This window comes from Opisthocomus hoazin, chromosome 32 (genome assembly GCF_030867145.1).
Source record: "Opisthocomus hoazin isolate bOpiHoa1 chromosome 32, bOpiHoa1.hap1, whole genome shotgun sequence".
Lineage (NCBI taxonomy): Eukaryota > Metazoa > Chordata > Aves > Opisthocomiformes > Opisthocomidae > Opisthocomus > Opisthocomus hoazin.
The window spans coordinates 3,485,635-3,500,178 of record NC_134445.1 but is presented as its reverse complement, the minus strand read 5'-3'; the positions used below and the strand labels follow the sequence as shown (position 1 = coordinate 3,500,178).

The following is a 14,544-nucleotide window of genomic DNA, read 5'->3' as shown; positions in this document are numbered from 1 at the left end:
AACAGAAGAAGAATGACGTTGAACTTCGTTTTGCATAACGAGCTTTGAAAGCCCTCTGATTCTTCCCAGCCCAACGTCCAGCACACCAGACCTCGTTAGGCGGTAGGATGGGAAGACTTTGCCTGCCTCCTCATCACCCTGTCGTTAATAACGCAAGCAAATGATTAGAGAAAGAGGGTGTCGCCAAGGAATCCCACGTCTGCACAAGCTCTCCCACTGTCAGCACCTTCCGGGAGCCCGACACGCGGGCAGGCCTCTTAGAAATAGTTATTTTCAGCGGAGCAAAAGAGCCCAGGGCTGGAAACCCCTCCTAGGTCTATGCAGGCTCGTTAGGACCTGAGGGCAGAAATTCCAGAGCTGCAGAGGAAAGGCCAGCAACACTCAGAGGGCTCAAGGGATTCCGCCGTGGTTTGGGAACTTAAGGATACCCGGGATCGAATCCCCACTCAATACACGGTTCGGTTAGGATGCTTCTCAGGAAAAAAACCTCACCCCAGCATTCTCCTAACTAACATTTTTTCCCCAACCAGAAATAAGGAGGAGAGGATACATACAGCCACAATGAGGAAATCCAGCCAGCACCAGGCGTTCGTGAAGAACTTGACAAATCCGTAAGCACACCACTTCAGCAGCATCTCCAGGATGAAGATGTAAGTGAAGACCTTGTCGGCGTACTCCAGGATGGTCCGGATGGTTTTTCTCTGTTCTATGTAAATATCCTCAAAAGCCTGGGAAATAACCAGGTGCTCGTGTTATTTTATTGGATTTATTCCATCGTTCAGTGTTGTTACCCAGCAGCTTATTCAAACGATACCACGACGAGCAGTGGAATCACATTTCTTACGCGCTGTATCTGCCCTAGTAGTTGCAACACTGCAACGCCAAACCAAAATGAAAAAAGAAAACTAAAAAGGAAAGTGCTGAATAAATGACACGAGAACTTCTCTGCCTTTTAGGGATTTGAGCACCAGCCTTTACATTTAAATGTGCAGCAACCGGTAGCGCTACTGTAATGCGCAGAGGCAGGTTGTCTCTGCAGCTCAGCGTACCCGAAAGGGCTGAGTTCATTTGCAATCAGACTGCTAATTGCTCTGAAAGCTGTGCATGTAAAGAAAACCAGGCTGCTGCTGGGGGATGCAAACTGCTGCGGGCTCCCGTCCTACAGCTCGGGAGCAACGCGTGCCTGAAGGTGGCTGTTGTGTAACTCCACTGCACAGCGTGATCTGTGAAAACCCCCCAGCATAGTGATTATTTCTATCCACGAGGTCAAGCAGCTCTGCGAACGTGGAAAAGTGAAGAAGGGGAAATATAAATATTCTTGTTCAGCAGTGTGAAAATGAGACACAGACACAGGCTGGCTTGGTCCCAAATCGTCACGTTTCTAGGCAAGCGATGATCAGAACCCAGATTTTCAGGCTTTCAGTCTTCATTCTTAATTTAAACTAAACAAAAACCATTAATAAAGGCTTTTGTGCATTGCCTACCACGACGGAGCTGTGTTGTTTTCCAGGTAAGCACCATCACAGCTCGCTTTTTCACCAGATTTCCCACATGCAGCTTTCCCATTTGGATGTCCCCAAGCTTAACACCACGGGGCTACACATATTTATTTCTGTATTTTACTCACCAGAGCACCACTGCTCAGCAGGATCATGAAGATGATGAAAGTCTCAAACCAATTATGTTCCACAATCAGGAAACAAGTCTTCCTCAAGGTCCACCAAGACTTCCCCAGCCCTTCCTCAATGTTGACCTGGCAACACTTACAGCGCTGCATACAACCTGGAACAGGGACAGTGTGAAAAGGAGCATGAGCCCAAATTCTGTTGGGTAACAGATGATTTAGTGTAAGAACACAACATTGTCATTCTCTAGAAGCAGTTGTGATGCCAACCATATTAAAAATGCCGAGTCTCAGTTAAAACTCCTGTGTTCTTGAGGATTCTGTGATTCCTTTTGCCACTTCTGTATCTGGGCCCCCGAAGTAACATCAATTTGTGAACAGATTAAGCTCGTTCTATTTGGTGAGGTATCCATGCACTTGACAGAGGAATGGAAAAGTTGCTGATAAAATAACCTTGAACCATTTAAAATATCTTTGCCATGGGAATACCTGTAATGGATCGGTTGCTGAAAGACATTGAGGCCAGCGACAGAAGGGGAAACAAAAAAACCCGACCAGAAGCCAGATTCTTCTGCTTCTATGTACTCAAGGCATCGGTTGTACAAAAGCTCAACTTGCCCTACCTACAGGTCATCTACGTCCTTGCAACGGTGACTATGTCTCTGCAGCCTTCTGCATATTCTGCTAAACTAGTTCAACCTGCGATGCAGGGTCCAAGAACGGTCTCGGAACAAGCCGAGAGCCAGCCCTGACCCAGACTGGGACCTAATCTCAAACGAAGTTCACAGCAGACATGTCGCCGAAACAGCTCGGAGGCTTCTTTCTACACCCACGGTCAGCTTACCTTCTGTGAAGCACGCATCAGGGTCCAGATATTCCTCTGGTGCCTCCACGGGGACTTCTTCCACCTCAGGCTTTATATCAATGGTGCTACCTTCAGAGGAGCTGGTATCCTCAAGTTTCTTGAACACAAAATAAAACCCAGGCCAATCTACAATTAGTTCCCGACAAATATCAAACGTCACGATGACTCAGCAATTTGTTCACCAGATTTACTGTAATGAAAGTTGTTTCCTCGCTTCACCTCAACAAGATCCCGATCCAGCTTACACCTCACGTGTCCCGGTTTTGGTTAAAACAGCACTAACCCCTTTCCAGTGAATTTTCCTTTCAGCGAAGTTCATTTTTCTACAGTTGGCTGCGTATTTTTCAGACAGTGTCCGCTCCAGAGCTGATAACGCCTGATGTTTATGGTTTTACGGAGCCAACGGTAGGAACGGAATGCAGAAAAGGCCCAGGTTTATAATTATTTCTACAGCAGCCAAGGTCGCTGACCTAACAGGACAGACAATATTGAGTAGCTATACTCCATATAAGTATTTGTGTCTTTCCATAGAGCAACTAGCACAAAAAAATTCTGTCTTGAGTGCAAAGCCAACATCGTAATATAAACAGAAGTTTTGTGCCGGAACCATCTAGTTCTCCCTCCCAAGGTGCTTCCAGGCACTCACATGAGGGTCCAAGGACTAGAATGAATTTTTAGCACTTCATCCTACCTCTTTGCTGCCATCAGGATCCGTATCACTGCTGAAATCTTCCGTGTTGAGATTTTCAAAATCCGATTCGCCTACAGCAATAGGTACCCGGACAGTGAGATTGGGGTTATTGATGAAGGACATGTGATCTTCATCTATTATGTACTTCTCCACGCTGCTCCCAATTCCGCTCGTCGTGCCGTTGCCGTTCTTCTGATAGTCGATGTCTCTGTTGATATCAGCCCCTGTGTGGTTAGCGATGCAGTTCACCTTCTTGTCATACAGTTCATCCAAGGGTTTGACCTCATCCGCCTCTCTCTGCTTGAAATGAGCCTGCATGAACTCACGCACTTTCGCCTTGGTCCAGGCAATGCCCTTCTTGATGCGGATAACAGAAATCTGCAGGTTGTTCATCTCCCCGTCGTCATCTGTTGCTGCTAAGTTGTCTGCGCTGAAGGAGCTCAGCAGCAAGGCTAAGAACAGGTTCAGCACCTGGAAGAGAAGAGGTCGCACTTGGCAGAGCTGACACACAAGGGTCACACTCCCAAAGCTGAATACGAGTATTCAGCCACCCAAGTCCTGCTGATGTTAACAGGGGCTGCGGAGCTAAGTCTCCAACACCACCCTAGGAACCGGCTCTGGTGTCCCACGGACCTCTTGAGGCACCCAGGACTCCACTAACAAGACCCTGAACCTGCAATGCGTTCCATGGACAGGGGAGCCCTGTGCAGCGCACAGCCCCGCTGGGCGCAGGTGGAAGGGTCCCGGACATAGAGCCCAGGATCCAGACCGCAGATGTTCAAGAGAGGGATTTAAGCAGCAGCCACCCCAGGGGTTTAAATTCAGTGTTCCTGGTTTAGTCCCATCTCTGGCTCAAAGGAAATGGGCCAAATCTATGCATTTTGAGTCATCACTCCCAACTCTGCTTCCTTGGCACATCTAATGCTAGTCCCCAAGACTTATTTCATCAAAATCCCTTGGCGAGACAAGTCCTCTCCAAGCGAGCTCACAACACTACTTTGCAGACATGCAGCTGTTCACACTACTTCATTCTTGCTTGCATTTTCCTCCATAGACTTCTCTTCATCAAATTTAAGACCAGAAGGAAACGTCATGATCTCGTCTAACATCCCACACCACAGGCCGTGCAATTTCACCACCCGAGTCCTGCACACAGCTACACCTCACCACGGAGCTAGTGGGCAGGTTTTAGAGGAAACTTCCAACATGATTTTAACACGTCCGGACCTTCCCCTGGGTACCAAATTATTTCCTCTCCCAGCATTTCAAAAGCCAGGTTTTGCTTCTTTTGAGCTTCTTTTACCCCTTCAGGCAAGGTGTGGGTCTGTCCCCTTTGACCGAGGGTTTTTCACCTCCAGCTTTTATTGCAAAGTGCTTGGATGCTTTGTTCGTGGGCAACTGTTCAAGGCCCTAATCCAGCAAAACCCGTCCTTAATATTGTGCTACCAAAATCAGTGGGACTGTTCATGTCAAAGGCCATGAAGGACCCCAACAGAACTGGAAGAGACTCACACATCATTACTCCCTAGTCCTGTGGTCTCCCCATGTTCTACCCCACCCAGAGGCAATCAATAAAGACCATCAGTAACCATTTACTGACCACTAAATTTCCGATGACCATGACCATCATGAAGACAATCAAGCACATGGCCTGTCCTGCTACTTCCATACAATCCCACATGGTCTCAATCCATTCCCCACACAACACACGGAAGACAATAAGGAAGGAGTGGAAGAAATCGTGCATGTGCCAGCGGGGTAGCTCACAGTCCGCATTGATCTTGCAGACACACTCCTTGTAGCTTTTGCCGAAGAGCTGCATGCCCACCACAGCAAAGATGAACACGATGATGGCTAGCACCAGGGTCAAGTTCCCCAAAGCACCCACTGAGTTACCGATGATTTTTATCAGCATGTTCAGAGTGGGCCAGGACTTGGCCAGTTTGAAGACTCTCAGCTACAAAAAAAACCAAAAAAACAAAACAGACAAATGATACTTAATTTGATTTCATCTTAAACAAAGATGAAAGTCATGCAGAACTTTCTAAATGGCAATCGTCTCGTATTTTACGTAAACTTAAGCCCATGCTTCCACTGCTGAAGTCAGTGGAAGTAGGGAGTGCTTAACTTCTCTTTGAGTTTGGCCTCCTGTGTTTTGTACTTCGTTATCCCCCACACGGTGATCTCCCTTTATAAAGGAAAAGCATGGAGCTTCCACCTTGCTTTGCAAACTTTGCAACATTAAGGAAGTCAAGAGACTTATCTGAAGGGTCTGCATCACAAAAAATTGCTTTTTCTCTTTCCCAAATGCTTCTCATCTTCCCCTGAAAAAAGGACTTATTCTCCTGGCACTTCCAGAACACGCAATCCAAGTCTGATTTCCAGAGCATCTCATCTGGAGACAGACTTTCTGCAGCTGGATATGAGTGGGAGCCTCTGAATATTGTGCTCCTTGGAAAATCCGACCTCCGTTGTGGTTCTCTGCACCCCAAAATCTAACCTTGAGGGTTTCATAATTAAATTTTCAAAAGCTTAACCACTGAAAGCACAGGTTAAAGCACATAGAGGCTGTAGGTATTCATCACTTTTATTATACCGTAAGGTACAACCTACCCAATTTGAGCACATCAAACTAGAGGAGCATTCTAACACGGTCCATCTGCATCCCTGTTATGTACTCTACACCAAGATACCTCCCACGTCACCCTTCATGGCCTAAACGCAATGACCTGTTGCTCAGATCTTGTAAACAGCAGTCGTGAAGGAAGAGGCAACCACAAAAATGGCACTACCCCATCTCTGTCCTCCCCAAAACCAGAAAAAGGTGGGGTTTTGCCTTTCCTTATGCAAAAAGCTTTCTAGTAGCTCCAAGACAGTAACATTCAAAAAGAACTGGAATACGGAATACCAATCGGAAAGATCGCAGCACAGAAAGTCCCTCCACATCTGCTAGACTCAGTTCCATTAAACTGAGGGAGACAATAAATCCATCAAAGATGTTCCAGCCTTCTTGGAAATAATAGTAGGGATCCATGGCAATGAGCTTCAGGAACATTTCTGCCGTGAAAATTCCAGTGAAAACCTGGAGTGGTGAGGAGAGAGACAGACACAGAACAGGCAAAGATTCGGTTTTGTTCATTTTCTGCTCTTCAGGCTAAATACCAAACAACGCGCTTCATCACGCCAGTTCCAACACGCCGCCTATGCAACGCCAAGGGCTTGTCTGCAGGAGTCTTTTCTCCTCCAGCGCAGCACAAATATCATCGACCTCCTCCAGCATACCAGGGATTAACAGACGGATTTTTAAGTAGCAACAAATCCTGACCACACAAGTGTACCCTTCGCAAGCATCCCTGAGTGGCCACGGACTGCAGCGAGGGCAAGCTCACGCCTCTCGGTGCTCTCCGGGCTCTGGAACAGCAGTTCTTTCAGGCTAAGTCCACGCTAACGAGCAGCGTATCCCAGTAGGAGCAGACATGTAAGGAGTATTTACCAGTACTATCTTACCAGATTTCCTACAGAGAGCACGTGTTCAAACTCCGGGGTCATAGGGTGGTGCTCCATTGCCATGAACAAAGTGTTCAGCACAATACAGATGGTGATGGCCAAGTCAACGAAAGGATCCATGACAATTAAGTTCACTATCTCCTTCAGCTTGATCCAGTACGGGTGGCATTCCCAGATCAAGAACGTGTTGGCAAACTTGTACCAGCAAGGGGGACACTTCCTCTGGGACTCCTCCAGCTCTGCGGTTACAAAACAAAACAGCGACAGAGTTCAGTCTTCCACTCAAAGGCTGCTGGATCCGTCTGACGCTCCGCTCGGCTAAAATACTGTCAGATCTTGCCTGTCATGAACCCCTCCCGTGTCTCCCTGCATCCACAACAATTCAACATTCTTGGGCCACAGATATGGATGAGAAGTTGACCATGAGCCAGCAGCGTGCCCTGGCTGCCAAGAAGGCCGATGGGATCCTGGGGTGCATGAGGAGGAGTGTGGGCAGCAGGTCCAGGGGGGTTCTCCTCCCCCTCTGCTCTGCCCTGCTGAGGCCCCATCTGCAGTGCTGTGTCCAGCTCTGGGCTCCCCAGGTCAAGAAAGATGAGGAGCTACTGGAGAGAGTCCAGCGGAGGGCTATGAGGATGAGGAGGGGACTGGAGCATCTCTGCTACGAGGAGAGGCTGAGGGAGCTGGGCTTGTTCAGCCTGGAGAAGAGAAGGCTGAGAGGGGACCTTCGAAATGCCTCTAAATATCTGCAGGGTGGGGGTCAGGAGGACGGGGCCAGACTCTTTCCAGTGGTGCCCAGCGACAGGACAAGGGGCAACGGGTACAAACTGGAGCAGAGGAAGCTCCAGCTGAACCCGAGGAAGAACTTCTTCCCTCTGAGGGTGACGGAGCCCTGGCCCAGGCTGCCCAGGGAGGCTGTGGAGTCTCCTTCTCTGGAGATATTCCAGCCCCGCCTGGCCACGGTGCTGTGCCCCCTGCTCTGGGTGACCCTGCTTGGGCAGCGGGCTGGGCTGGGTGACCCACAGAGGTCCCTGCCAACCCCTGCCATGCTGGGATTCTGTGATTCTGTGATATGTTTTGCCATATGTACGTACAAAACTCGAAACAGAAGAACTCCAGGACGCTAGGCAATAGCTCGAGACAAAGAGTTATTAAGCCATAAGCCTTACGAGCGTGGCCAATCGTGCAGATTGCCATGACAGAAGAGTTAGGTCAAGTCTCCGTACTGAGCTGCACGGACTTCTCCTCTGTCCCTACGCAAGAGCTGCATCACAGCTACCCCAGGCTACCGGGAAGCGCGGTTCTAAACCTGTGCAACCGCCCAACGCGCGGTGATTCAATCCAAATTCTCTCAAATGAAGGGGTATATTTAACTCAGACCTGATCAAGGTAGAATGGTTTAAATCAAAGTTACAGATCCTAAGCTGCCTTTGCTGCTGGTTTTAAGTAACTTCAACGAATTCCGTGCCGAATGCAGACGTGGTCTAAAAGAGGAAACCTATGACATAACGCTGCCAAGGGTTCTGAACAGGAACAACCCGACCAAGACCAACCACCCTCACTCACAGAAATCAAACAGGAGGCTGCGTCCATTTTTTTTTTTTCTTCACTCTGGCTTATTTCAAGCGCTCAGGGGAAAAAAAAATAAAAATCAGGAGTTCCCCTCCTCTGTTCTTCGACTTGCCACGGTTCCATTCAGGTCGTACAGCTGTTCACGCTGAAGTTTTATTTTTTTATGGGTAGGGAAAAGACCACTGCGCTCTCGTTTCCATTGGTTCTCCGGTTGCTTAGGATTGAGTTGCCTTGGAATTTCTAAAGTTAACAAAGAGGACTGGAGCACTGTAGCCCGTAGGCGTTTGCGCAGGAGGGAAGCAGCAGCAGAACCCTGCTCTGTTTCTAAGTATATTTAGTTTTCATACAGTTTTATTGCAGGAGACAGCAGGAATTTGAGATCATCAACCTCATACGGCTGCTGCTCATAAATTCTTGCTGGCTCCTGCAGAATGTCTTTGGAAAGCTCCTCTCCGTGCGCTGTCCGTTTCAGAATTTCCGTCACCCAGAAGTCCCCTTCTCTTTCGACAGCTGTCACGCTTCAGCTCTCAGCGCAGCTCCCACCTTTTCCTCCCACGGACTGCAAGCCGAGGAGGCTCTCTCCAGTCCTTGGGAGACGGCAGAAGACAGAACACCTGGATCGGACATGGCCTCACCCCTGTTATCTCCACACTGCACATCCACTATGGTAAAATTACAACTCTTTGTTGTCTTTACCTCTGTCTCCATGCAATTCAGCTGCAAACCCAAGTAAAATAAAGTCTAATAAATATTTCTGCATCCATAATGACTCAAAGGAAGCAGGTCCAGGCAACGCCGATGCATGCGTACGTACTACTCGAAGGCAGGGATAGCTAAATTCTGAGTATCCGAAGGGCACCCACATCCTCTGCCAGGCACCCGAGGCTCCAAACTGATCTCTGCCGCACAGCACTCGCCCGAGCAGACGGGGCCTGACCTCAGCCCTTACTCCCCGCCCTACACCCCACACCCTGTTCCCGTAGAGACCAGCTCTTGTTCTAATCCCCCAGCCCACTACGAAGCCATCTCCTGAAGGTTAACATTATGATTTGGTATCCTCTGCGACAAACTGAGCAGACACGTGTGTCCGTAGACGTACTCTGTGACCGGCCACGCCGCTGGCCATGCGTGGGGAGAGCCAGCACGGCTCCAGCACAGGAACCCAGGGCAGATCTGGGGTGAGGAACCACCCCAGAAGTGCCAGCTGGCTGGCTCCTCTGTTTTCCTACAGCACACCACGAAAGGGCAATCCATCCCTACGTACCCAAACAGACCAGAGGCACACCTTCAAGCCATACCTACCCTCAACAAGGGTATTTGTCAGCCCGGTCATTACGCTGTTGGTTCGATCCTTTCTCCCATAGGATGCGTTCACCTGATCCATCGAGACCAAGAGGGACCCACCAGGTTTCTTTCTAATTTCGATTTCAGTCGTACCCTGCAAAATTCATACAGTGATTAACACAAGCTCTTCATCTTCCCAGTATTTTACCTGCCCTCAGCCTAGAAATACGGCGTGTATGCCCAAGAGAGGGAAACATCTTTGTTCCTGCTCTCCTACGTTATGTAAGTGGTCCAACCAAAACTCCAGCCCTCATTTCGGCTAGCACGAGTGCTTTGCAGCCGTAGACAAATTGAGGACTGTATTTTGAAGAACATTTCTAACAAAGGCTGCTGGGGTACAAAGTCATTTACACTCTGTAGTACTACCAAACAGCATAGACGGGCAGCGACTCCTTTAACCAGGCCACTTCACAGCGCGTCTGGTCAGAGCGTGAATTCCACTCCAGCCTCACCTGAGCCATCCAAATCAATCTGGTTTAGGAACGGAGCGTTTGACAGCATCAACATTTATTTCAAAATCTGCATCTGAAAATGAGGATGAAAGAAGCTCGGCCACATCACCGTCCAAGAACTAGCGGGGATTTCCCCCACTCTGGCCCACTACAAATCTGATTTTCTAACCCAACAGGGACACGAGACCATGTCTTGGTTCCACCCTTGCGAAGGATCACCTTGCTCCCCTCCAGTCAAATGCACCTCAGAGCTTCCCTCCTAAGACTCCTCTGGAAACGCCCGTCTCGGTTAGGCACGGACAATCTTGCGTACTAACGGATAACTGGGGCTTTTTTCCCTCATTACAGGAGTTTGCCGCTGTCTGCTTGTGAACCGAGGGCTCTGCAGAGCCCATGCAGCTCTCCCGCCGTGACAGTTAATTCGTTGTTGCGTGCTGAACTCTCTCTACACACAGAGTCAGCAAAATAACTGCTAAGTCATCCTTTCTCTTTGACGCATGCATCATGCAGATCGCTGTTCCTACCACATCCATGCTGTGTTAGAAAGAGAATTCAATACCGACGCAAAATATTGGGTTAACATGCTAACTAGGGAAGGAAAACACAACAGGTAGCAACTGATGCTTAACACAACTAGTTGAGGTCAAACAGGTTGCAAGAATCGAAATCACTAAAAAAAAAAATAGCTTGGAATTTATAGGCGTGGTAACCAGACTTTTCTCAGAAACAACTGATGTAGGCATCTCTCAGATGATGATGTTTCCATCTTATCCAGAGTATTTTTACGCCCCCCTAACGAACATCCCATTTTTTGAGCTTTGTTTCTCTCCCGCATTCTGAAATGTTGATCCACTAAAAAAGGTTCCTCGATACCAATTCAGTCAACTAATTACAAAAAGTCGCTGCCAAGGAAAATTCAAAAATTCAAAAATAATACTTGAAAAATTCCTTATTTTACCAACAGCTTCCCTTGCAAAATTTAGGGAGAGCCAGAAGATTGTCTGCATTTCCCTTTAACCCCCCAAATATTTTATCTTGTGGTGGAGAACACTTGCAACAAACTTTGCTTGGTTCCCCCAATCCCACGCTTTGAACAGCTCCTTACGAGCTGCCCCCCCCACCGAGGTTCCCTGCGGTTCTTAGTCCGTTAATTAAGGACACCATTCCAAGCCTTTTTTTCCCCAGGAAGCTGGGGGGGAGGAGGAGGTGGGTCACTGAGTTTGAGAAGGAAAGGAGGGGGAAGTTAAAGCACAGGGCGTTTGATCCGCGACAGACTCTCTCGCCTGCGGTCAGACCGACCGGCTCGCGTTCCGCCGGGGCGCCCGGTTGACTCGGCGGGCGGCACACAGGAGAGGAGCAGAGCACAGACCGCCATGCCTACGCCAGCTACTCATTGACTTCCTTACACTGTCGCCAGTAGCTGCCTTATCTATTTTCACCTCAGGCAGAAGGCGTCCCCCAGGCATGCTGGAGGGCGGGCCGCCGATGAGGGACACCACGCCGTTGCAATCCACCGTGCTGTTCCTCTTCACGTTTCGGCGGAGGTTGGGGAAAATCCGCGAGGATCGGCTGCCTTGGCTGTAGCCGCTGTAGCCGCTGTAGCTGCTCCTCCGGTCGCGGCCGCGGATGGGGATGAAGAGGGAGTCCCTCCTGCCTTCGCTTTCCTCCACCGTGCTGTGCTCGTCGTCAGCAAACTCGTTCTCTGAACCCGGGTCACGAAATCGCCCTTTGTAGCTGAAGATGCTGCTCTTGCTATTGTGTCGGGAGAGAAAAGGGGAGCCTGGGATACTGAGGAGAGACTGGGAGGGAGAAAAGAAAGAACGACAACAGCGTGAATAGTACGGAAAGAAAGCACCGCAGTGCCGCCGAGTGCTGCGGAAGTGGTTTCGCTCCTTCTCCATCTCCACACAAACCATCACAACTTCGGTGGCGGCTACACTCCAAGAGCTGCTCGCTCTTGGCTGGCTGAGCTACAGCAGTGAAGACGTTCTCTGGTTCGACTCGCTTCTCCCAGGAACAATTTATGCCGGGGTAAGCGTGTGCAAGAGCTGTAAACCCTGGCCCGAAGCATCCTCCTGATCTGCTGCAGGTTCAAGAGGGTGGGCAGAGGCCTTTGACACGCTGATCAGGATCTAAACTAGGATATTACCCTGACTATAAGCAAGCATAAACGTTAGCGAAGGAAATTAAAACTACCTGGTTCATGATGGAAAATTTCCTTCCTAGCCTGTTATCCGGTAGCCTGAACGCTTTCCTCCTCATGCCGTCCTCAGATTCTGACTTGAACACCTTCTCGTTGTCACACTTCTCCTCTCCTTCCGACAGTTCTTTGTCCTTTCGTTTCTTCCTCCTGTTTCGACGCTCCTTGGCGCTCTTAGAACTGAGTTTGGAAATTTCCGAAGAGCTCCGAGACATCCTCCCTCCACCGTCATCCTCCACAGCATCCTCAGAGACCGTCCCTGCCGAAGTGACCATAGCAGCAGCCTGAGGGCGAAGGCAGGAGAATGGGAAGATAGATCAGATCTCACCAGGATCAACACTCGTTTTCTGCTGTAACAGTGTGGCTTCATGCACACAAGCACAAGTCTTTGGGACAGGATTGAGATGTTTATTCCTTCTCTCAGAAGAAACTTGCAGCTAGGACTTGTAAAAATATTTTACAGTCTGCTTTGGCGGGTAGCAAAATCTCTCTCAGTCCCCCAGCATTGTTTATAACCGTTTGATAAAGAACCAACAAAGATGTACTTGTTTGTCTTGCAAGGATATTCCCACACTTAACTAGAAACTCGGGGAACATTTAAAAATTCCTTAATGGAAGGCAGTTTTCCAATACAACATAATAATTCAGGATAAATATACTACTACTACTATTACTGATTATTATTATTATTATTATTATTATTATTATTATTATGCATATAATTCAGGAAAAAACAGCACCAGCAGGGAAGAGACAGTGCACGTAGTCAACCCCAGTCAACAGAGAACGTGATGCCAGAGCAAGCCAGCCACAGCACTGCTGCCTTTTGGAATTCTAAACCACTGCTCAGCAACAACAGGCAAATAAACCTTAAAATATGTAAATGCGTCCAAAAAATATACAGTCAGAACACTCACCTGTGCTTCTTCCTGCTGCTTTTTCAGCTGTTCTAACATGGCCTTGAATTCTGCCTCTTTCTGCTCTGCCTCCTCCAGCGTGGCCTGGTTCTGCTCTTCGTAAGCCATGGCCACCACGGCCAAAATTAGGTTCACCAGGTAGAACGATCCCACAAAGATCACCAAGACAAAGAAGATCATGTAGGTTTTTCCTGCTGCTCGTAAGGTCTGGGAGCAGAAAAGAGCGGTAGCGGGAAGAGAAAAGGAAAGGGGAGAGCAATTTCAGAGCGACACCCGATACGTGGACTGACCCCAAGTTTCTTGACCTGAACGCTTCTAAGAAAACGCGGCGGTGCTGAACATCTAACACCCCAGCACTTCCCCTGCGAAGCACTAAGGGGCTGCACATTGCTCAGCCACACACACCAAAGGGGACGTCCCTCGTCTCAAAAGGGAACATCCAGCGGACGCGAGCTGAAAACGATTCAGAAGTACAGCGCGAAACTCCCGTAACACAAAACAAAACAGAAGAAAAGCCACTTCAGCAAGGTCCCCAAGCCATCCCCAGGTTACCAGGAAACACTCTGCCCTCCAAGCTTCTGCAGCCTGCGATCGGGTTCTTCCAGAATGAACTCACAGCTCAGCTGTGCCCAGGCTGAGGACCCACCATCCCTTCTGGACTTACACGCGCTTACAGGTAACGTCCCCTTCCTCCTCAACACACAACATCTCTTTGTGCAGCTTTACTTCTCTTTTCTCTTCCAGATAGGAGGAATAAAATAAAGCTTGTCACATTTTCCTTCCCCATATCCTCCCCAAGCTCTCACCTTGTAGAACACCGAAGCAAAGCGTTTACTTACTAATTGATACAAGTTTTCCCAAAAGTCCTGAGTCATAAGGCGAAATAAAGCCAGAAAAGCCCAGCTGAAAGTGTCGAAGCTTGTGTAACCATAGTTGGGGTTCCGTCCTGCTTTCATGCACGTGTAACCCTCCGGACATTGACTGTGGAGAAGACAACAGCCATTTCAGGGCGCTGAGGCCGCAGAAGCAACGGAGCGAGCTGACAACACGCGTGCTGTCCACGCTTACGGAGATTTTCACAACCCTCGTAACAAACGGCGCGCATTTTGCTTTCGGCGTCGAGTAAGAACCGACAGACGGGATTTCAGAACAGCCCTGTCATCTTCGTGCCACGGAAACCAGACGCGGCAACGTGAGGCTTTTCACCCAGCGTGAGCCGAAAGCACCAGCTTTCGCCGTGTCTTTGGGCAACAGGACTGGGTGAAAAACCAGCTGGAGCCAACAGCACATGGGAAGTCTCCATTTCTGAACCTCCACCCCTGGTTCTCTGATGATTCTTCTGATCGGATCCAGAGGGAAACAATGCCACTAGCAA

The 14,544-nt window shown here is 49.0% G+C and overlaps 1 protein-coding gene across 1 annotated transcript in view; it reads right to left on the bottom strand.

The window, feature by feature from the left end:
- SCN8A (sodium voltage-gated channel alpha subunit 8) overlaps window positions 1-14,544 on the bottom strand; it is a 63,912-nt gene that overhangs the window by 17,190 nt on the left and 32,178 nt on the right. The window contains exons 9-20 of the mRNA XM_075445781.1: window positions 14,009-14,150; window positions 13,170-13,376; window positions 12,249-12,536; window positions 11,492-11,851; window positions 9,559-9,694; window positions 6,688-6,926; window positions 6,089-6,262; window positions 4,781-5,137; window positions 3,181-3,651; window positions 2,469-2,586; window positions 1,628-1,782; window positions 555-728 (exon numbers count right to left, since the gene is read on the bottom strand). Coding sequence (XP_075301896.1) covers window positions 555-728; window positions 1,628-1,782; window positions 2,469-2,586; window positions 3,181-3,651; window positions 4,781-5,137; window positions 6,089-6,262; window positions 6,688-6,926; window positions 9,559-9,694; window positions 11,492-11,851; window positions 12,249-12,536; window positions 13,170-13,376; window positions 14,009-14,150 — 2,821 coding nt within the window. The remainder of the gene's footprint in view (window positions 1-554; window positions 729-1,627; window positions 1,783-2,468; window positions 2,587-3,180; window positions 3,652-4,780; window positions 5,138-6,088; window positions 6,263-6,687; window positions 6,927-9,558; window positions 9,695-11,491; window positions 11,852-12,248; window positions 12,537-13,169; window positions 13,377-14,008; window positions 14,151-14,544) is intronic.